General features: G+C 42.4%; 3 protein-coding genes across 5 annotated transcripts; all 3 read left to right on the forward strand.

Annotated features, from left to right (window-relative positions):
* Positions 1–1,406: 1,406 nt before the first annotated feature.
* Positions 1,407–5,474, forward strand: eif4e1b (eukaryotic translation initiation factor 4E family member 1B). The gene is made up of 7 exons (XM_027159394.2): positions 1,407–1,554; positions 1,765–1,859; positions 1,997–2,092; positions 3,405–3,468; positions 3,661–3,774; positions 4,183–4,322; positions 5,176–5,474. The coding sequence occupies exons 1-7, from the start codon at positions 1,531–1,533 to the stop codon at positions 5,288–5,290; spliced, it is 648 nt and encodes a 215-aa protein (XP_027015195.1). The 5' UTR covers positions 1,407–1,530; the 3' UTR covers positions 5,291–5,474.
* A 515-nt stretch (positions 5,475–5,989) lies between these two features.
* Positions 5,990–13,945, forward strand: casr (calcium-sensing receptor). 2 transcript variants are annotated; one of them, XM_027159401.2, is made up of 9 exons: positions 5,990–6,208; positions 6,739–6,893; positions 8,045–8,215; positions 8,330–8,614; positions 8,849–9,155; positions 9,237–10,076; positions 10,379–10,609; positions 11,650–11,773; positions 12,400–13,945. In XM_027159401.2, exons 4-9 carry the CDS (start codon positions 8,427–8,429, stop codon positions 13,533–13,535), a joined length of 2,826 nt encoding a protein of 941 aa, XP_027015202.1. In that variant the 5' UTR covers positions 5,990–6,208; positions 6,739–6,893; positions 8,045–8,215; positions 8,330–8,426; the 3' UTR covers positions 13,536–13,945. The 2 variants fall into 2 exon arrangements, with proteins under 2 accessions (XP_027015202.1, XP_047664966.1); XM_047809010.1 differs by having other exon boundaries at positions 8,045–8,614.
* Positions 13,946–14,810: 865 nt separating this feature from the next.
* On the forward strand, positions 14,811–21,438 carry b4galt4 (UDP-Gal:betaGlcNAc beta 1,4- galactosyltransferase, polypeptide 4). 2 transcript variants are annotated; one of them, XM_027159442.2, is made up of 7 exons: positions 14,811–15,186; positions 15,732–16,063; positions 17,191–17,423; positions 18,584–18,771; positions 18,996–19,118; positions 19,905–20,009; positions 20,542–21,438. In XM_027159442.2, exons 2-7 carry the CDS (start codon positions 15,802–15,804, stop codon positions 20,681–20,683), a joined length of 1,053 nt encoding a protein of 350 aa, XP_027015243.2. In that variant the 5' UTR covers positions 14,811–15,186; positions 15,732–15,801; the 3' UTR covers positions 20,684–21,438. The 2 variants fall into 2 exon arrangements, with proteins under 2 accessions (XP_027015243.2, XP_027015242.2); XM_027159441.2 differs by having other exon boundaries at positions 14,812–15,186; positions 15,610–16,063.
* Positions 21,439–22,500: the final 1,062 nt, after the last annotated feature.

Here is a 22,500-nt window from a genome sequence, read left to right on the forward strand (position 1 = left end):
GTCACAAGGGGCTTTGCAGTTGACCAATCAGATGCTTTGCAGAGCAGACACACGTAGTAGGACTCTGTAATATTTTACACACTTAGCAGATTATTATACGAACAGTTCATTATCTTATCGTGAACATGTATGTCATGCCATGTCATGTCTCTGTGCACTACAGCCAAATCTTTGTCTTAGGCTTTGTTTAGCATCATTTATATAGCAGGAGACAGTCACTGAATTATTTTGTTGTAATAAGCTAAATTACACACTTACACACTTACACACACACACACACACACACACATATATATATACGTATATATATATATATAATTGACATATATAATTGGCATAACTGCCACACACACGTACACACACGCACACGCAGGCAAACATACATACACGTATACACACACACATACTGTACACACACACACACATATACACTCACACACATACACAACCACACACACACACACATACACACACGTACACACATATATACACACATATACAAACACACGATACACACATAAACACAACCACACACATACACACACACACACGTTCTGTTAAGTTGAGGGGCGTGTATAAGACTCATTATTCATTATATGGATGTATGGAGCTGTAAAATTGACTGTGTTGATAACGAATGAGGAGATAAAGAGAAACCAGAAACAGTAAATTAGAGACACTTTATACTTTTATCTTATGCTCTTCTTAGGTTCTATATTATTGAATAAACAAAATCAATTCATTGTTTAACTATAAATCACCATGTTTGTGATTATATATATATATATATATATATATATATATATATATATATATATATATATATATAGAGAGAGAGAGAGAGAGAGAGAGAGAGAGAGAGAGAAAGAGAGAGAGAGAGAGAATATACTTTAACTTGTTGCTCTACATTAAATGTTTTAAATGTTATTTGTCAGTTGAATAAATATATTATGTTTAAATGTCTCCACCTGGTGGTGGATTGAGGAAGTAACGCGATAAGGTCATTACAGGTTATTAGAAATACGTTTTTTTCCTTCCGAATATAGTAAATAAAATGTGTTTATTTTAGCGTATGAACAATAAAATAATATAATTGTGTATTTATAAGCTATTTAGTTTAGTTTTACACGTTTATATCAAACGTGATGACATTTTTAAATTAAATTACTTTAACAAAATGCTAACATATTAACGTAAAAACAAGAAAAATCTGCTAAATATTATTGTCCTTGACACACAGATTAATTACAATAACTGTTTATTGTGCTGTAATGTATTTAAAACACTTTCTCACAGCCCTACTGAGGTAAATAGCCTGTTAGCATGCTAACTAGCGGCTAAGCAGTTGTGTCATTATAACGAGCACAGTGGGCGACGTCCCAATCCGTGTGAAGTTGTACAACAGCACAGGTGGCGTCTGTGCACTATTTAACGCGCTTTATGCGGTTTGGGACGCGCCCCGTCACGAGCGCCTAAATTGGAGGCGAATGGCGGGCTTTTGCAGGTGCGCGCGCCACGCTGTGATTCAACATGGCGACTTGTGCTGTTCATTTGGTGAGGTTTGGGGTTAATGGTGTCATTTTACACTGAAAAACTCTCGACGTGTCCAATTTAATCATCAACTTTTAACTTTAGACACACAAATACGCTCGTTTTTATCGTGTTTGGGCTTCTTTGTTGTCAGTAGGCTGCAAAATAAGACAAAACAACAACAACAACAACAACAAAGTCTAATTGGAGTTAATTATTTTTCCCTTTTGACAGATTGACAAACGTCCCAGAAAAGTGATTGAGCCAAAAAAGATTTCTGTGGTACTTGTGAGGACAGAACTGCATGTAAAGCATCCGTTACAAAACCGGTTTGTTAAACTGGAGACATTTTCACACCAATCATTTCCTGAAGATTTGGTGTCTTTTACGTGCACATTTAAACATATCTATGGACACGTCTTTTCTGGTGTTGTGACGTGTGTTTTTGTGTGTTTGTTTCACCAAGGTGGGCTTTATGGTTCTACAAGAACGATAAAAGCAAAATGTGGCAAGATAATTTGAGACTCATCACCAAGTTTGATACCGTTGAGGATTTCTGGGGGTGAGTTTGCGACGGTTCCACGTCTGAGACGTCTTCGTCTGCTGAATCTGCTCTATTTCATAAGACATGCTGATATTCTGAGGTTTGTGTTGTTTGGACACTGAGATGAACTTATTGGAGCAGAATTCGTCTGAGGTTTGGTTGCAACAAGACTTAATGACATGACTTTTACATCTGATCTCTTGATTGTTACCCAAATTTGAAGCACCTTTATAATGCAAGTGTTAACAAATTGGCGTTAACAAATTTTGGACACCGACAACATGGCATATGGATCTAAAAATAACACTCGCTGTTGATATTCTAACACATTCAGATACCTTCACAATTTACTCAGTAAAATATAAACTGAAACGACTCTGCAACAGTAAAACATATCATTTGTCTATGGGAAATGGTATCTCGGTGGTTAAGGTTTGGGCTACTGATCAGAAGGACGTGAGCTCTAACCCCAGGGCCATCAAGCGTCGGCCCTTAACCCTCAACTGCTCAGCTGTATTATGAGAGAAATTTAAGTTGCTCTGGATAAGGGGCATCTGCCAAATGCTGTAAGTGTTTTATGTAGAAACAGAGACCTTCTAAATGATCTCCCTCATAGTTAAATCTGAACTTTAAACCACTTTCCTGTGGCTTTTGAGAAGGAACCTAAAGTTTATTATTCGCTTAACCGCTTGCTCTGTACAGGTTTAGTGATGATTGACTTGGCAACCAGTGATGGATCTGACTGACTCACTTGGAGCTTTTTGTTCTCTTAGTCGAATGCAATGGACAGTTCGTAATGTATGGGTTCATTATTGGCTCTGGACCCAACACACAGATTGATAATGCTAACACTGCTAACAGTTTTGATTTAGATGGATGTTTGACCAATTAATTACGGTTTGACCTATTAATTAAAACGAATCTGTTCATCAGTCTCGTCAGACGTCACGTACGCCTTGAGCATGGCGTTGAGCCAGCTCCCTATCAGATCAGATCAAGACGTTGGCTGCTTCAGATGTAGTGTTCGTTCATCGTTTCTCTCATCACGTGTTCAGCTCACACATGCTCAACTTCCACATTCAACAAGAGCGTGTCCCTTCATGTGGAGGTGGTGTAGCACCATAAGGCAGGAGTGAGTTGGCACGTTAATGCCAGCAGTCTGGCACCAGTGCGGGTGTTTAGAGCACTCGTTCCTGGCATTAAACATGGTGTCAGGTTTCAGTTTACACTTCATGGAGGAGGTAAAAAGAAAACCTTAAGGTTTTTAATTCTCAGCATGAAGCGAGCGTCGAATTCTCGCCTTTTATTCATTTGTTTTTCTTTTCTGCAGGTTGTACCATAACATTCAGATGGCTAGCAAACTCTCGTCAGGATGCGACTATGCAGTGTTCAAGGTGAACGGCATACAGTAACTTCATAAAATCTAACTAAATTTTATAGCATTGTTAATGAAGTTGGTAACTTTTACGTTATTAAACTGCTTTAGATGGTATGAGTGTTTTTTAGACTTTGAGGGTTTTTGACTCTTATGTTATGACACTTGTTTATTATAAAGCAGCTGTGTGCCTTTTACCTTTATGATGCAGGATGGAATTGAGCCCATGTGGGAGGACAGGAGCAATAAATGCGGCGGCCGATGGCTCATTACACTCTCTAAACAGCAGAGACACTCGGAACTCGACCGCTTTTGGCTGGAGACGGTCTGAGATGCAACACACACATGCAGACTTTGAAAATAAAGTTTAGGAAATGTTTTGATGGATGCTTAGTGGCTAAAAGTAGATCATGGATCCTACACATGTTTTTATGGCGCTTATTTTTATATTAAATCAAATTTGTCTTCAAACTTCATAAATGAAATGAATAAAACTAAGCCAGCCAAACATCTGTGATATTATTGTTATAGAGTGTAAAGTTCATGCAAATGATCTGCCTGAGGTTTAACACCACATTGGTGGAGTTTATTAGCACATCCAAATGTAACAGTCTGTCAGCTGCATGAAGTCAGTGATGCAACCTGACAGAAGATGCGTTAAAAAATTTTTTTAGGCTGAACTTTATACCCAACACTTGTAGTGATATTTTGGTTTAAACTGCTTCTCCTGCAGCTGTTGTGTCTCATCGGTGAGGGTTTTGGTCCCTTCAGTAGAGACGTCTGTGGAGCTGTCATTAACGTTCGTGCCAAAGGAGACAAAATCGCCATCTGGACCACGAACACCGAGAACGCTGAGGCTGTAACGTACATCGGGTGAGTTGGCTTCGGATTTAGAGTGCAGTCTCGTTAACGCTGCATTCTTTAAAATAGAAAACCCATCTCACACTTTTTCCTTATGCTATTCCGTGTTTCTGGATTCTGTGAGGTTTAGGTTTGAGCTTCAGCCAGATGTGTGCAGTTCATCGCTCATTCTGCTGTAAATAATGATCATGGAAAACAGATGTACTCTTAGCAACCTTAACAAAGCTAATTACCCATCAAAGCGGAGAGTGTAGGACACTTTACACACTCCAGCGCTGCTTGGAGATGTGATCTGGCCTTGGACTTTATCATGTGACCTCATGTGCTATTGTGTAGTTGCAAAATCCCCTCAGACACCCATGAAGGAAAGGTTCTGGGCCACAGGACCTCCAAAATGGTTTAAAAAGGTGAATGAATAATCAGTGGTGCGTATATGAGGCTGATGGTATGTGATACCCAGAGTCCTACAGAACCCAAGCAGGACAGAGAGTAAAGTAGGACATCGCTCAGATACGTGCAGGTGATGTTGGGCCATAAAGGTGACGTCACTGAAACTCTGCTAAAGTCCATAAGTGAATCTGATATGTTTATTGTTTCCATAGTAACAGCTCAGGACTCGGTATGTGTATGGAAGGAGTCTCCAATGTCAGAGCTTTAACAATCAGAGGTCAAGCTGTAACTTTAAGTTCTGCCGAGTTCTTCACATTACTGTGTGCTTTTTCAGTAACGTGACGAGACTTTTTAATTTTTTTTCTTCTTAATAACATTGAGGTGAAAACAGAAGTTGATAAAGGAACAACTGGACAGGGGCTGAATAAAATGATTGTTTACTGTAGTGTGTTTATCTTTTTGTTTTATGTTTAAGCCGGAAGTATAAAGAGAGTCTCGGGCTTCCAGCGAAGCTTGTGATTGGATACCAGGCCCATGCTGACACGGCCACCAAGAGCAACTCCATCACCAAGAACAAGTTTGTTGTCTAAACAGAAGCCTCGCCGTGTCTGGTTCTCACCCTGAGCACTGACTTTCTCACAGTTTATTTTCTTTTGAATGCATTTGGTCTATGAAGTTTTTGTTCTGTATTTTTGAGCATGTCATCATTTCTATTTGACTTTTGTTACCATTTTTTTTCTCTTTGTTCCCACAATAAAAGTTGCTCTTGATGTACTCGTGGTCATCTATTCACACGGACTGAGACAAACGGGATTCTTAAATCTGATGTTCTTGCAAGTAGAGAACTTTAAGCAATTGTTTAAAAGTAAGCTCTTAATTACACAAGTAGGTGATAATCCAGCATGACTGAGCTTAGAATACACTAACCATGGAAAAAATTAGAGATTGTACTACACTGTTAAACGTGGGTTCTCTTTAGAGTGGAATCCTCAGTAGTTTTATGTTGCACTCCTTTAGCAAGCAAGAACCCAGGGTTGGGGTTTAAGAAGAACATGGTAGACTCCTTATTAACATATCATGCATATTCATGGGTCATCCTTACATTATTTCTTTCGAAGACTTTTTTTTTAAAAATATATGTGTTTTAATTGTTTTGAACCCAGAGGTTGAGCCGTGTTTACAGGCTCAGAGGTGGAGTTGTGCTCGTCCTCTGATTAGGAGGTGTGTAAGGAGTAAGTTTCATGGTGAGGTGAAACCGGAGCATGCAGAGGAAATAACCTGAGCAGCTCTGGTTAATGTACCACTAACACACAAAGAGCGAGATGCACTCATCCAACCCGCTCACAACGAATTCAACAACACAATAGAAATTTGTGTCTGAGTTGAGATGATCACAGAGAGAAACATGCTGCTGAGATGATTCTTCACACTGATTGTTCTTCCTAACAAGTTCTCAGAATCGATCTGTTCACTTTTTGTCTGTTCATATTTGATGGATGTTTGAGAAGGTAAGACTTCGGATTATTCTCTCTGGTTCATCGTGTGGTTTTTAAACGATCCCTTCTAACTACAATTTCCACTTTGTTTGAACAGATCAGGAAGTTCTAAGTTTTTATTCTTTGTAGTTTTTGCTCAGAATTTGAGCGTAAATGTGAAACTATAAATGTAAGTTGTATAGTCGCTAAAAAAAACTTTGTTCCTTTTATGAGAAACAGATTAGAACTTTTGACTAATTACAAATCGGGATTAGACAGATATTTAATCCACTTAGACTAAGACTTAGACTAAAAGTGTGCAGCCATACCTATAGATTAGATCTTAAAGTTGCTTTTTAAAAGAACTCAACATTTTCTAAGCTTTTTTTTATAGATAAGGACAAACCTACAGAAGTTATTTTAAAGATGAACCTTTGTTTAGTGTGGTGTTGATGGCACTGTGCTGAAGTATTGGGACAATCATGCATTTATTTGTATGATTTTTAATTCAGAAGCAGGGAAACTTTTCCCCGTTGTATAATCAGCGCTCCATCTTTTTCCAGGGAATTGACCGGGGCTTTGCAGTGGAATCGCTCGACCCTGCTGCTGCATATTTCCAGGGTTAATTAGCGTGATGTTGGAGTGTTATTGCGGTGCAGTTAGATGAAGGAAGGCTGCTGTGACCCACGGCGTCGTACTCAGCACTCGCAGTCAGGAGGTCAGTGATGTGGAACAAACCACTTTTTAACACACGTTTTTTCTTCATTTTTTGTGGGTTTTGTTGAAAAATGTCAGATTTTTTTCAGTGTCACAGTGTTCAACAGCATCAACAAATCCTCACCTCTGATTATTTCCCTTAAAGTTTTAATTATTAATACCACGATCTATCCAGGATTTGTGTTCTTTTATTTGTTATTGATATATCAAGTGTCAGACCTACCGTAGTATCTGATGTTTCCTGAGGTAAAGTCTCGCCTCAGATTGAGTGTCAGACCTACCGTAGTATCTGATGTTTCCTGAGGTAAAGTCTCGCCTCAGATTGAGTGTCAGACCTACTGTAGTGTCTGATGTTTCCTGAGGTAAAGTCTCGCCTCAGATTGAGTCTCAGACCTACTGTAGTATCTGATGTTTCCTGAGGTAAGGTCTCGCTTCAGATTGAGTGTCAGACCTACGGTACTGTAGTATCTGATGTTTTCTGAGGTAAAGTCTCGCCTCAGATTGAGTTTCAGACCTACAATGTTGTAGTATCTGATGTTTCCTGAGGTAAAATCTCGTCTCACTTGTAGTGCATCATTTTTCACTGTTGATCATAATATTTCAGTGGACGTACAGTACTTAAACATGGAAACAAGTGAATAACAAAACTTATCCACTCAACAGACTAAAGATAAAACATTACACAGTCTTGTCCCTCAAGGTTCTACTTTATATATATATTGTTTGTACAATGATAAATAGAATTAATTTCCAATCATGTTCCAGACTATAAAGAAGACTTACAAGGTTATGTATGTTGTGAATGTGTCCAAGTTGCTATCATGTAAAAAGCATTCCATGATTTCTTTTCACTGTTTGTTAACCTTCATTAAATCATTAGATGTTCTGCATTGGTTAATTAATGTGCTTTATCTTTTTTCATTTCATTCTTTAATCTCTGCGGTGTAGATGATGATGTTTGTTTTTTTGTGTGAAAATGTTAGGACATTAAATTAAGGGTGTGTATTATTCAGGCCTAGACCACCATCATTATCATCAGCATCATCAACACTAAATGTTTAAAGCCTGAAGGATTGTGTTAATGTAAAAGCTAAATGCTCTGAAGATCAAACGTATAATTATCACATCCATTTTTTTTTCTGTGTTTTTTAGGAATACACCGCTTTAGATTAACCCTCACTGTTCTGAAATTCCTGCGTCTTATTACTTCATGGAACGTTCTGTATTTAAAGCATCACACAGAACACACACTACATCAGAGATGAAGATGAGACTGACTGAAGACAGGACAAAGAGATCCATCGCTCCTCAGATAGACCCCTGGTGAAAGAAAAAAAACACAACAAACATCACATCTTGTACCTTATTAGATAATGTCTAGGTTCTTAGGTTTCCTGAATTTCTACTGAGAGAAAAACCTTTCTGTTTATTTACCAGAAAACTTTGAATAAAAACTTGGTTTCCAGAGAGTCCTGGGAATTGAACTGTGGACCCCTTCCTTCTATGGCCTAGAAACCTTCAAAACACTGAGACGATGAGGTTGTATTTAGGAGTCCACTTGGTGCTGTTGGCTTGGTGCTGTGGAGTTTTATCGTACGGTCCTCGTCAGAGAGCTCAGAAGACCGGGGACATTCTGCTGGGGGGTTTGTTCCCGATACACTTCAGAGTAGCTTCCAATGACCAGGACTTGGCTGCTAAACCAGAATCCACCGAATGTGTGAGGTACGTGGGGAATAAATACAGAAAATAAACTGAACTTTCCAGCTTCGTGGTATAAACATGGATACAGAGATGTGTTCAGACTTGGAGATCTCTGAGATGTAATCTAATAATGGATAAATTCATTTGAAAAAATTAAAAGCTTCATGTCTGTGATTAGATCCTAAATAAATTCTGTCCTGTAAATAAGAGGGTTTCAGAAATGTTTTCTTTCCTCTGTGCTGTCTGATTTCTCAGGTATAACTTCCGTGGATTTCGTTGGCTCCAGGCCATGATTTTTGCCATTGAGGAAATCAACAACAGTTCTACACTTTTACCCAACATCACTCTGGGGTACAGTATATTCGATACCTGTAACACTGTCTCCAAAGCCCTGGAGGCCTCACTGAGCTTTGTGGCTCAGAATAAGATTGACTCGTTGAACTTGGATGGGTTTTGTAACTGCACTGGGAACATCCCGTCAACCATCGCCGTGGTCGGGGCGTCCGGATCGGCGGTGTCTACAGCTGTGGCTGATCTTGTCGGTCTCTTCTACATCCCACAGGTGAGCAGGGAATTTCTGTAGAGTTTTATTTTATTAAGAAAATGTGTTACATTTTTTGAGCTTTTGGTTTTGCGCCATCAGATCAGCTATGCTTCTTCAAGTCGCCTTCTGAGCAATAAGAACCAATACAAGTCTTTCATGAGGACTATTCCGACTGACGAGTACCAGGCCATCGCCATGGCAGCCATCATCGATCACTTTCAGTGGAATTGGGTCATCGCCATCGCATCGGACGACGAATACGGCCGTCCTGGTATAGAGAAATTCGAGAACGAGATGTTTGAGAGGGACATCTGCATCGACCTCAATGTGCTGATCTCTCAGTACCTGGAAGAAGCCGAGATTATCCGCATTGCGGACCAGATCCAGAACTCCACTGCTAAAGTTATCGTCGTGTTTGCTAGCGGGCCTGATGTTGAGCCTCTGGTTAAGGAGATGGTGAGGCGTAACATCACAGACCGTGTGTGGTTAGCGAGCGAAGCGTGGGCTCTGTCGAGCCTCGTGGCCAAACCAGAGTACCTGGATGTCATGGGTGGGACGATCGGCTTCGCGCTGCAAGCAGGACAGATCCCCGGATTCAAGAAATTCCTGCAGCAGGTACATCCGAAAAAATCCCTACATAATGAGTTTGTGCGAGAGTTTTGGGAAGAGACCTTCAACTGTTACTTGGTGGACAGCGTGAGAAAGGAGGACAGCGAGAATGGCAGCGCAGGCTTCAGGCCGCTTTGCTCGGGCGAGGAGGACATCACGAGTGTTGAGACACCGTACCTGGACTACACCCACCTGAGAATCTCCTATAACGTCTACGTAGCGGTTTACGCCATAGCCGAAGCGCTGCAGGACATTCTCACTTGTATGCCTGGGACAGGACTCTTCGCTAATGGATCCTGTGCTGATATTCGAAAAGTGGAGGCGTGGCAGGTAAGTGAGCAGGAAGTAGACTGTAAATTCTGGGCTGTAACAAGGTGTCGATGTGTTTTTGAACAAGGTTAAAGTGCTTGACTTTAATGATTCTGTGGTATGAAGTGAGATTTGATCCTCATCATCATGATGGACATTCAGAAAAATGTACTTACGTTATTTATCTATTTAATTGTGTAATTTATCGAGATTCCAAATGAATACTTGAAGTGAATGAAGTAAAACGCATGTATGGTTAAATACATTGCAATGCCACACTACTGTGATCGTGGGATAAAGCAGTATTTATTTTTACTTTTCAGGTATTAAAGCAGTTGAGGCATCTGAAGTTCCAGAACAGTCTGGGCGAGAGAGTTCGCTTTGACGAGAGCAGCGAACTTGCTGCCAACTACACTATCATGAACTGGCACCGTTCACCTGCAGACGGCTCAGTGGTGTTCAGGGAGGTCGGCTACTACAGCGTCAGCGGCAAGAAGGGAGCCAAACTCTCCATAGACAAAACAAAAATACTGTGGAATGGATATTTGACTGAGGTGAGGCATTTTACTGAAGCCAATTGCCTCAAGCAGTCGACTAGAACAATTCCTGTATATATTTTAAGCATATAATACACCCATATATAATTGAAATACACAGCAAATTATTGCATTGCATTTCCTGCACGACCAAATCACAACTCCTTTGTTTAAATTTTTTCTTCTTGACTCACATCACTAAACACAAAGTTGTATCTTATGTCAATAAGATTTTTTAAATATTAATTGATTCCTACTAAAAAAGGCATTAACAATTACAGAATACTCTTTAATTAAGAAGTCAAGAAGCTTTTATTGTCATTACTAGCTGTTACAGTACACAGTGACATGAGTCAACGTTTCTCCAGGATCAGGGAGCTACATAAAACAAACACAGAGCTATAAGGACTTAGTCAGTTAGTCCTAGATACATAAAGTGTGTCTGTGCAACCTGGTGTAAACAGTGCAGGACAAGATAAACAAGACTGACAAGACAGTGCAGGACAAAAGACAGTGCAGGACAAAAGACAGTGCAGGACAAAAGACAGTGCAGGACAAAAGACAGTGCAGGACAAAAGACAGTGCAGACAAAACGTTACAAGACAATACACACAAAAGACAATACACAAAAGAAATGTAAATACTGTAAGAGCTATAAAAATAAAAAAGTGTGCAAAACAGCATGTAAACAGTTTGATGGATGTATATTGGAAGTGTGTGTGTGTGTGTGTGTGTGTGTGTGTTGTGCTCAGTACAGTTCAGTAATTAATGATTAATTAATGAATAATCATTGTATGCATTCATAGTGTATGTTTTTTATGTAATGTATTTAAAATCTTATTTTAAATCTTTTAATTTAAGACTTCTTAGTCCACATGTTTATGTATTAATCTAATTTGTTATTGAAAAATGTTTTAGAAAGTATTATTAAAAAATAAAAATTAAAAAAAAAAACGTTTAAAAAACGTTATTATTGAAGTTTAAATTAAAGTGCGATCAGATGATTACTTTAGCTGTTCAGTAACTGGTCACATTTCATTTTCGTCGTTTTCACTCAGGTACCGTTTTCGAACTGTAGTGAGGAGTGTGAGCCTGGCACCAGGAAGGGCATCATCGAGGGCAAACCCACCTGCTGCTTCGAGTGTACCGAGTGCTCTGATGGAGAGTATAGTGAACATAAAGGTGCACAATTTACTCAGACCAACTACACCTGTCTATTATTCAGCATTTTATTGTAGTAACTTTACATTTACATTTACAGCATGTGACAGACGCCCAGAGCGACGTACATAAGTGCTTAAAAGTGCTATAATGAGATTATAGCTTGTCTAATATTTACTATACATAATATCTATGTGTAATTAGTAAAAATATATAAGTATTATATATTTAAATAAACATTTAGAACATTTTTATAGAAATGACTACAATTATAATATGTTGTGTGTGTGTGTGTGTGTGGGAGAGAGAGATAACATGAGTATATTATATTATACACTCACTGTCCACTTTATTAGGAACACCTACAGTTTTGATGTAAACAGTAAGTGAAGCTCTTGATGTGTATCTGCATGATATTATACATCGTGCTCCTGCCACGTGATTGGCTGATAAGATAACTACATGAATAATTTCCTAATAATGTGACCGGTGAATGTTATGCTATAATAATGCTATAAAAGCTTTTTACTATAATGTATTTAATGTATTATTTATTAAATTAAGTATGTATCTGAATAATAACTGATATGAATTGTGATAGTTTTATTATGTTTTATGGCTTATTTTTATTTTTATTTCCCGTTCAGATGCCAGTGTTTGTACCAAATGTCCCAGCAATTCTTGGTCCAACGGGAACCACACTTCCTGTTTCCTAAAGGAGATCGAGTTTCTGGCATGGTCGGAACCTTTTGGGATCGCTCTGTCCCTGCTCGCCGTACTTGGCGTTCTCCTGACGTCCTTCGTGATAGGCGTGTTTGTGCGATTTCGGAACACACCCATAGTCAAGGCTTCCAACAGAGAGCTGTCCTACCTGCTGCTTTTCTCATTGATCTGCTGTTTCTCCAGTTCGCTCGTGTTCATCGGTGAACCTCAGGACTGGACGTGTCGTCTGCGTCAGCCTGCGTTCGGAATCAGCTTTGTCTTGTGCATTTCCTGCATCCTGGTGAAGACCAACCGGGTTCTTCTGGTGTTCGAAGCCAAGATTCCCACCAGCCTCCATCGAAAATGGTGGGGTCTGAACCTGCAGTTTCTTTTGGTCTTTCTGTTCACCTTTGTGCAGGTGATGATCTGCGTGGTGTGGCTGTACAACGCTCCGCCGGCGAGTTTCAGAAACTATGACATCGATGAGATCATCTTTATAACCTGCAATGAAGGCTCCATGATGGCTCTCGGCTTCCTGTTCGGCTATACCTGCCTCCTGGCAGCAGTCTGCTTCTTCTTTGCCTTCAAGTCTCGGAAGCTGCCAGAGAACTTCACGGAGGCCAAGTTCATCACCTTTAGCATGCTCATCTTCTTTATCGTCTGGATCTCCTTCGTCCCCACCTACTTCAGCACTTACGGGAAGTTCGTCTCTGCTGTGGAAGTCATCGCCATCCTCGCATCCAGCTTCAGCTTGCTCGCATGCATTTTCTTCAATAAGGTCTACATCATCTTGTTCAAGCCTTCCAGAAACACCATTGAGGAAGTTCGATCCAGCACGGCGGCTCACGCCTTCAAAGCGGCCGCCAAAGCCACGCTGAGGCAAAGCTCCGCCTTCAGGAAGAGGTCCAACAGCGTGGGCGGGTCCTCTGCTTCCTCACCGTCCTCGTCCTTCTGCATGAAGACGAATGAGAATGAAGCAGCCACACCCACCGGGCAGAGGCGGAGCCAGAGGCCCAGGGTGAGCTTCGAGAGCGGGACAATGAATCTGTCGCTCACTTTCGAGGAGGCAAGAAAAAACTAAACTTAAATCATGAATCATCATCATCATGAACTAACTACAACCAGTAGCTGTTTTATCAAGTTGATTTACACTGCAGATCACATTATATACAGTGTACAGTTAGCAACTATCTCATGTTGGATGGCATAAAGTATTGGCACACTATCTGCATACTGAACAGATACTATTTGGGTGGAGGTTTATTACGTGTTCTTTAGAAGTGACATTTGGAAAATTATGATTTGCATGAAGCTTAAAATGGAATGTGGCGTGATCCTGGACTTGTTCACTCACAGTCAATGCAAATGCTTATAGTTTTGTTTCGGATCTGCATTTAATACTATTAACTGCATTGTTGTGGTGTAACAGACAAAAGAAAAAGCGTTTAAATGTGTGTGTAACAATTTCTATAAAGCCTGTAGTTACTGTAATACATTATATTCCCTTATTTTGTGGTTATACTTTGATAATGACTGATTTAAAAATTGGCTTTTTAATGTGTCTCAATATGTACAATTAAAATAAAAATGTCACGTGATTGGTTTTATATATACGTATACACAGTATATATAAAACCAATCACGTGACATTTTTATTTAAATTGTACATATATATATATATATATACATATACATGTATATGTATATATATATAAAATCACGTGACATTTTTATTTTAATTGTAGTGAGAGAACACACACACACACACACACACCACACAGACATACACACCCACACACGAGTGTCAATATGTATTTTGGGTGTAGCTTTACTTTTTCATACCTGAGCCAACCCTAAAAGATAAATACTGTTGAACATCATGAGGTTTGGGCTCACTGTGTTGTGTATTTTGCTCCTTGTAAACGCGTCTTGGACATGTCATGGAGGAGGCCTTTATAATCGTGATCATATTTGTTTAAATAGATTGTAGCCTATTGTGTGAGTGAATGAGAGTGTGTGTGTGTGTGTGTGTGTGTGTGTGTGTGTGTGTGTGTGTGTGTGTGTGTGTGTGTGTGTGTGTGTGTGTGTGTGTGTGTGTGTGTGTGTGTGTGTGTGTGTGTGTGTGTGTGTGTGCGTGCGCCCTGTGATGGGTTGGCACTCCGTCCAGGGTGTATCCTGCCTCGATGCCCGATGACTCCTGAGATAGACACAGGCTCCCCGTGACCCGAGGTAGTTCGGATTAAGCGGTAGAAAATGAGAGAGAGAGAGAGAGAGAGGCAGAGAGAGAGAGAGGCAGAGAGAGAGAGAGAGAGAGAGAGAGGCAGAGAGAGAGAGTGAGTGAGAGACAGAGAGAGAGACAGAGAGATTTTAGCCTACAGAAGTGTAATGTCCCGGTAATTTGCCGGTTGCTGCACTAAAACGTTACACGTTACGGTCTCGTTCGATTTCCTGTTTACGTCACCGTTACTGTGCACGTATCCGAAACTGTGGTCAGCGATCAAACTGCTGGTGACGTCATTTCGCACATGCGCGGAACCGATCGTGTTGCTGTACGGATCAAGTAGCGACAATGTTGACCAATACGAATGTGTTTGACGGACGTCTGTTTATCCAATGAGCACAATCCGCTCGTGGGTATCAGCCAATCCTGGCTCAGGAAGCAGTATTACTCGGTATACAAGTCAGAGCTGTATCACCGGTCGGAGATCAGTTGCGTTCATCAGTCGCCTCAGGTAACGTTTTGAGAAACAAATATTGTTTATAGACAATTCTTTAGATTTGACTTTTATGTGCTAAATTATCGAGTTATCTGATTAACGACCGGTTTGTGTAGCTAGCTGTGTGTGTATAACGTCACTTCCTAGCTAGATGTGTTTAATGCAGTGCTAAATGTTTATATATTAGTTTACTCTGTTGTTTTAATCTGGGACTTAATCATTAATGTTTGTTTTTGTCTGTTATTAAATAAATGGAGTCGTTAATGTAGAGTAAAGTGTTTAAACAGAAGTCCAGAGAAAGTTCTGTTCAGGAAGTAGGTTTTGTGTGACAGACAATAAAGACATGAGAACAATAAGCAGGGGCACAACATACACCTCTGTGGTATGCCCTCAGATTTACACCATTCAATGTCTGGATCTGTGTCCTGTTCCTTTCAGCTGGATCTTTAGTAAATAAAGAGTTCATATTACAGTAAAAACATTTGGACACGTGAACACAATCCGAGGGATCCACGACCTCCTGACGTCTCAAACTGTTTCCTGTGTTTTGTGGCACAAAGCGAGACAGATGTTCCTCCACTGGCCTCGTTTACGTGTTCAGCGTGTTGTTTCTCCATCTGAGACGAAGCCATGACTGCGTGTCCCGTCGTGTCCAAGCTCACGTGGAAGACCAACTATCTGATCCTGCTGGTGATCTGTGCTGGCGTGATCATGTGGATCACATCCCTGTCTGAGAGCCGGGGGAAGATGCGTATGCAGTTGCCACCATCATCTGAGGTTCAGGAGATAAAGAAGGAGCTGCAGATGGAGACGGTGAGGGATGTGGAGCAGCAGGAGGAGGGGGGGGAGAGAGTGCCGAAGGATCCCTGTCCTGAGAAATCACCACTGCTCCGTGAGTTTTATTGTAAAATAACGTTATTATCCGAGACCTGAACAGTACAGCTCAGTTTATTTGGTCAATGATTATTCACATGTTATTTCAACACCCATAATATTGCAGTCAGGAATTATTTCAAAAGATTAAAAAGAAAAAAGTTTACATGCGAAAATAAAACTGTAGTATTTTTCATCTCTGTGCTGAATCTCACGTCTCCTGAGCTGGTCAAAGTGTTTAGACATCACACTCCAGTGTGTGAGGCTCCTCACTTACCGAGTACACACTCCAGGGTGTGCGCGCGGCTCTGGGTGGGGGGGGTGTCCGTGTGTGTGTGTGTCCGTGTGTGTGTGTGTCCGTGTCCGTGTGTGTCCGTGTGTGTGTCCGTGTGTGTGTCTGTGTGTGTGTCTGTGTGTGTGTCCGTGTGTGTGTCCGTGTGTGTGTCCGTGTGTGTGTCCGTGTGTGTGTCCGTGTGTGTGTCCGTGTGTGTGTCCGTGTGTGTGTCCGTGTGTGTGTCCGTGTGTGTGTCCGTGTGTGTGTCCGTGTGTGTGGGTGTGTCTCTGTGTCCGTGTGTGTGGGTGTGTCTGTGTGTGTGTGGGTGTGTCTGTGTGTGTGTGTGTGGGTGTGTCTGTGTGTGTGTGGGTGGGTGTGTCTGTGTGTGTGTGTGGGTGCGTCCGTGTTTGCGTGTCCGTCCGTGTCTGCGTGTCCGTCCGTGTGTGGGTGTGTCCGTGTGTGTGTGTGTCTGTGTGTGTGTGTGGGTGTGTCTGTGTGTGTGTGGGTGGGTGTGTCTGTGTGTGTGTGGGTGGGTGTGTCTGTGTGTGTGTGTGGGTGCGTCCGTGTCTGCGTGTCCGTCCGTGTCTGCGTGTCCGTCCGTGTGTGGGTGTGTCTGTGTGTGGGTGTGTCTGTGTGTGGGTGTGTCTGTGTGTGGGTGTGTCCATGTTTGTGTGGATGGAGAGTGAGATGGACAGACAACGCTAAGGAGACGGGGTAGATGGACAAGGAAAGAAAGAATAAGGAGCAAATGATGGACTGATAGATACTGAGGTAGTAATGGAAGGATGTTGCACGCACACACGCACGAATAAACAGCATCATATAGACGGAACGGGAACGGGAGTGAAAAGAGGTCTGTGTTGACGCCACAGATGGAGCTGATCGCTTGGAGTTCAAAGCGTCTCTGACTCTGGAGCAGGTGGAGGAGGAGAATAGGGGTGTCTTGGAGGGTCAGTACGAACCAGAGGAGTGTAAAGCGAGGCAGAGCGTCGCTGTTCTCATCCCTCATCGAAACCGAGAGAAACACCTGCTTTACCTACTGCACCACCTCCACCCCTTCCTGCAGCGGCAGCAGCTTCACTATGCCATCTACGTCATCCACCAGGTAAACACACACACACCAAAAACACACACACACACACCACAAACACACACACACACCACAAACACACACACACACCACAAACACAATAGAAATATTGTCTACTTTTCAGATTTACCCCCCAGTAAAATCACGAATATTACTATATAATATTAGTGTCCCCGCGTGTGTGTGTGTGTGTCCCCGCGTGTGTGTGTGTGTGTCCCCGCGTGTGTGTGTGTGTGTCCCCGCGTGTGTGTGTGTGTGTCCCCGCGCGTGTGTGTGTGTGTCCCCGCGCGTGTGTGTGTGTGTCCCCGCGCGTGTGTGTGTGTGTCCCCGCGCGTGTGTGTGTGTGTCCCCGCGCGTGTGTGTGTGTCCCCGCGTGTGTGTGTGTGTGTCCCCGCGTGTGTGTGTGTGTGTCCCCGCGTGTGTGTGTGTGTGTCCCCGCGCGTGTGTGTGTGTGTCCCCGCGCGTGTGTGTGTGTGTCCCCGCGCGCGTGTGTGTGTGTCCCCGCGCGCGTGTGTGTGTGTCCCCGCGCGCGTGTGTGTGTGTGTCCCCGCGCGCGCGTGTGTGTGTCCCCGCGCGCGCGTGTGTGTGTCCCCGCGCGTGTGTGTGTGTGTCCCCGCGCGCGTGTGTGTGTGTCCCCGCGCGCGTGTGTGTGTCCCCCCCGCGCGTGTGTGTGTGTCCCCCCCGCGCGTGTGTGTGTGTCCCCGCGCGTGTGTGTGTCCCCCCCGCGCGTGTGTGTGTCCCCGCGCGCGTGTGTGTGTCCCCGCGCGCGTGTGTGTGTCCACGCGCGCGTGTGTGTGTGTCCCCGCGCGCGTGTGTGTGTCCCCGCGCGTGTGTGTGTGTGTCCCCGCGCGTGTGTGTGTGTGTCCCCGCGCGCGTGTGTGTGTGTCCCCGCGCGTGTGTGTGTCCCCGCGCGCGTGTGTGTGTGTCCCCGCGCGCGTGTGTGTGTGTGTCCCCGCGCGCGTGTGTGTGTGTGTCCCCGCGCGCGTGTGTGTGTGTGTCCCCGCGCGCGTGTGTGTGTGTGTCCCCGCGCGCGTGTGTGTGTGTGTCCCCGCGCGCGTGTGTGTGTGTGTGTCCCCGCGCGCGTGTGTGTGTGTGTGTCCCCGCGCGTGTGTGTGTGTGTCCTCGCGCGCGTGTGTGTGTGTCCCCGCGCGCGTGTGTGTGTGTCCCTCTTCCAGGCTGGTGAGGCTACATTCAACAGGGCAAAGTTGTTGAACATCGGTTACCTGGAGGCTCTTAAAAACTTCAACTGGGATTGTTTCATCTTTCATGATGTAGATCTCGTCCCAGAAAACGATCACAACCTCTACATGTGTGCAGAACATCCGAAACACTTAGTGGTGGGCCGCAACTCCACCGGCTACAGGTACGTCAGAGACCCCTCCTGTATACAGATTGTGTAAATACTCAGTCGTACGAGTGTAAATGAATTATTACCATCTTATTGTTAATCCTTTGATGCACTGTGTTGCAGTAAAATCTATTAAAGGCTGGATTTAGGACGATACAGGATATAAATCAGCACCAGATCACTACAGACTGTGTGTGTGTGTGTGTGTGTGTGTGTGTGTGTGTGTGTGTGTCAGTCAGATTGAGATACAATGATTATTTTGGAGGTGTCACAGCGATGAGTAAGGAGCAGTTTGCCAAAGTAAATGGATTTCCAAACACCTACTGGGGCTGGGGAGGGGAAGACGATGACCTCCGGTTAAGGTAACACACACACACACACACACACACACACACACACACACACACACCACGAAATAGTCAGGTTTTTTTTTAAACAATATGTCAAGTAATGAGTAAATGGTAATTACACACAAATACCGAAACTCATTCAGCGTCCGATCCGACGCACCACTGAAGTCGCATCCTCACTACCATCAGAGCTGCTGTTAGAGAGAATTAATCAACAGCGTCTGACCAATCAGAAGGTAGAGTTCAGTCAGCGCCGTGGTGTGATGTGGTTATTGTTTGTAACGTCATAATAGGCTAAAATCCCAGGACTGATGTGCTAATGCTAGCAACATCATCATCATCATCTCACTGAAATGGTGTGCAGATGTTCAGGATGTGAGGAAGAATGGAAAGAAAAACAGTTCAGGAAGGAAATATTCACAGTGTGAAAAGAAATCAGATGTTTTTTCTGCCTGTAGGCAGACAATCTGAAATGTATTCATCTGAACCGCACGAATGATTAAAAATCTTACCGAATGCTAACTGCTTTACCGTAAGTAAGTTAAATAAAAACTAAAAATCCTCCAGTACAGGAAATGAAAACCCATCTGTTTATATCCCACATGAACACTAAAACCCTGCGTCTGTCTGTTTATATCCCACATGAACACTAAAACCCTGCGTCTGACACCGTGTCCTGTTCACGTTATACTCCACTGCTTTGGCCTTTTGTCCTCTAAGGAGAATAACTGTAAGCATTTGCATTGTGGGATTGACTACGAGACTTTCACCACAGCCCGCTGGTTGTTGTTTATTTAGGGTGCGGCTGCTGGGGATGAAAATTGTGCGTCCACCCGCAGAGGTCGCTCGCTACACCATGGTGTTTCACAACAGAGACCACGGCAACGAGGTCAATAAGGACCGGTGAGGATCTTTTCTTCTTTTTCTACATCACGTAGCAAACGAGTCACGCTTTCCCTAAAGGTTCACGTGAACACCACCACCAGTGTGTGCTTAAGGTGCTTAAACTTTTGCACAGTGCAAATATTTAACGTTGCTTTGTAGCAGAATTCCGACTGTAACCGAGCGCATTATGAACACATCACACTCTCGTACTGTACACGAAGCTGAGCTCCTCATAACGTTTACGTTCGGTTACACACGATGCACCTAAAGTCCTTTAGTTCTTAATTTCACTCCTTTATAATCTTATAATGTGTTATTTATTAGAACCGATATTAATTTGCCTTTTTAATGGATTTCATTCTCCTGGTTAAAAGCACGTGTCTGTAGATGAGTTGTTGCCATAGAGACGATAAGCTACGGTAGTAATTTAAGAACGACGGCATTAATACCAACCCGTTCACGTTATAGCCAGAAATATCCATACAAAAATAATACGCACATTTTTTTGAGGTTTGAGAAGTCGCCTGTGACTGACCTCCGTTTCCTGCAGGATGCGTTTACTGGGTCAGACACCTAAGATGTGGAGGAAGGACGGTCTGAACTCATGTAGGTATAAAACTCTGTCAGTGGAGCGACCTGTGCTATACATTAATGTCACGGTGGACATCGGGACCCAGCCAAACTCGCACTGAGGGCGGCCTGCACTGGACAACAACACTACAAACACACACCGAGAGCGACGTCACATCACAGAGAGTCCCGGTTCCTCTGCTTAGTCTCTGCCTCGAGCCGCAGAGCCACTCAGGAGACTCGGTTTTAATGGAACTTGAGTGATCCGATCATTTGTGGTTTCTTTTTGTTACTTGACTAGAACTTACTGATCTGAGCGCTTCTTTATGAAGAAGTTCTTAGACCACAACTGCTCGCTGCTTGAAACTATGGTAATGATTATAAGTGTCATTAACATGGACAAGACAAGACGCTACGCTCTCTCTCTCTCTCTCTCTCTCTCTCTCGCGCTCTCTCTCTCTGAGAATGTAAAAGTCAGGACTGACGGTTTGGGTGCATTTCAATTTAGAGATCTTTACACTACAGAATTGCATGAAGGATGATGAACATGTTCTTAAAAACTACACGCAAAAAAGCTTCGCATGTCCAATTCCACTGTGTGTTAAAGGGTCAGTGCAGGGGGGGGGGGGGGGATGGACAGCGAGGGTTTACGATTAAACGTAGAATAGTTTAGATTAAATACATTTCAGACCAATCAAAATGTTTTCTTTCAAATGTGAGTCTAAAGGTATGGAGAACTAGTTAAATGGCTTTTACAGACCATGTAGCATGCACTAGTGTGTGTGTGTGTGTGTGTGTGTTCTATATGTGTGATTTTTTTTTTATTCTCATTGAAAATTTGAGTGTAATTGGAATAAAATAAATCATCTATAACGAATAAATGTTGTAATCATTGTTATTATTGGGATATTGTTGCAACAGGAAGCATTATTATTGTTAGTAGTAGTGGTGGTAATAATAGTTAATACAGCATGTGTCCAGCAGGTGGCGCCTCTTCATCAGTAGCGTCGCGGCTGTTGTGCTTCAGCGCCCTCTAGCGCCAGAGAGTTAATGCATTTATAACTGCAACCTGGAGTATAAACATAAAAATATAAATGAACCGTTGACCTGAGTTTTTATTACAGATTATTGATGTTCTTTTATTTATCTTGGCGTCTCTTAGCTGTAAAATTGTGTGTGTGTGTGTGTGTGTGTGTGTGTGTGTGTGTGTGTGTGTGTGTGTGAGACAAACGCACTGAACACCTTTACCTCAGCAGTGAGAGACGAAGCTAAAGTTAAAACACTTGGTTTCAACCTTATAAATCAATAAGTACTTTATTTCTGGTTTTGATACAAACTGCTTGAACCCTAAAACAACACATAGTGTTCACCTGAGGCGTGTAAAAGCCACCCTACTGCAGCTAATGCTAATATTAACGCTGTGAAAACAGCAGGTGTGTGTTGTGTGTATGAGAGTTAATAAAACTCTGTTTCTTCCTCAACACTTTTTCTCTTTCTTTTTTATTTAAAAGTACAGGAGCGGTTTTATGCTGTAAATAAAACAAAATGTCCGAGACTCCTTTATTGACTAGACAGAGAATTTGTCCACCCTGACATCTGGGTATGAAACCTACATACAGGAGCTGTTTACATGCTACACACCGAAGTGACGTCCATATATCTATACAAGAAATAATACGTGTATTTATTATGATCGTATCAGGGTGAATGTTAATATATATAGTAATCAAATGCAATCACATGGTTATTAATTCAGTGTAAACAATAATATTACTGAGAAAAACTTTTCACTCTTTCTAATCTGTTCATTTCAGGTTTCTGTTTCTTTTTGCTTTTTTTCTTTTCGCCTAGAGCTTCACCACCAAGTGAAACACTGAGTCTTCGCATTTTAATTGTCACTTCATCACTGCTCACTTTAACACTACGTCTGATGGATGGT

This window comes from Tachysurus fulvidraco, chromosome 26 (genome assembly GCF_022655615.1).
Source record: "Tachysurus fulvidraco isolate hzauxx_2018 chromosome 26, HZAU_PFXX_2.0, whole genome shotgun sequence".
Classification (NCBI taxonomy): Eukaryota; Metazoa; Chordata; class Actinopteri; order Siluriformes; family Bagridae; genus Tachysurus; species Tachysurus fulvidraco.

Excerpts from the sequence above, each read along its gene's own strand:
- casr (XM_047809010.1), top strand. The coding sequence starts at position 8,427 with ATGAGGTTGTATTTAGGAGTCCACTTGGTGCTGTTGGCTTGGTGCTGT. Across the intron at positions 10,077-10,378 it reads GAAAAGTGGAGGCGTGGCAG|GTATTAAAGCAGTTGAGGCA; the intron begins GTAAGTGAGCAG and ends TTTACTTTTCAG. Across the intron at positions 10,610-11,649 it reads GGAATGGATATTTGACTGAG|GTACCGTTTTCGAACTGTAG; the intron begins GTGAGGCATTTT and ends GTTTTCACTCAG.
- b4galt4 (XM_027159442.2), top strand. The coding sequence starts at position 15,802 with ATGACTGCGTGTCCCGTCGTGTCCAAGCTCACGTGGAAGACCAACTAT. Across the intron at positions 17,424-18,583 it reads CCATCTACGTCATCCACCAG|GCTGGTGAGGCTACATTCAA; the intron begins GTAAACACACAC and ends TCCCTCTTCCAG. Across the intron at positions 18,772-18,995 it reads CGCAACTCCACCGGCTACAG|ATTGAGATACAATGATTATT; the intron begins GTACGTCAGAGA and ends TGTGTCAGTCAG.
- eif4e1b (XM_027159394.2), top strand. The coding sequence starts at position 1,531 with ATGGCGACTTGTGCTGTTCATTTG. Across the intron at positions 1,555-1,764 it reads CGACTTGTGCTGTTCATTTG|ATTGACAAACGTCCCAGAAA; the intron begins GTGAGGTTTGGG and ends CCCTTTTGACAG. Across the intron at positions 3,469-3,660 it reads GCGACTATGCAGTGTTCAAG|GATGGAATTGAGCCCATGTG; the intron begins GTGAACGGCATA and ends TTTATGATGCAG.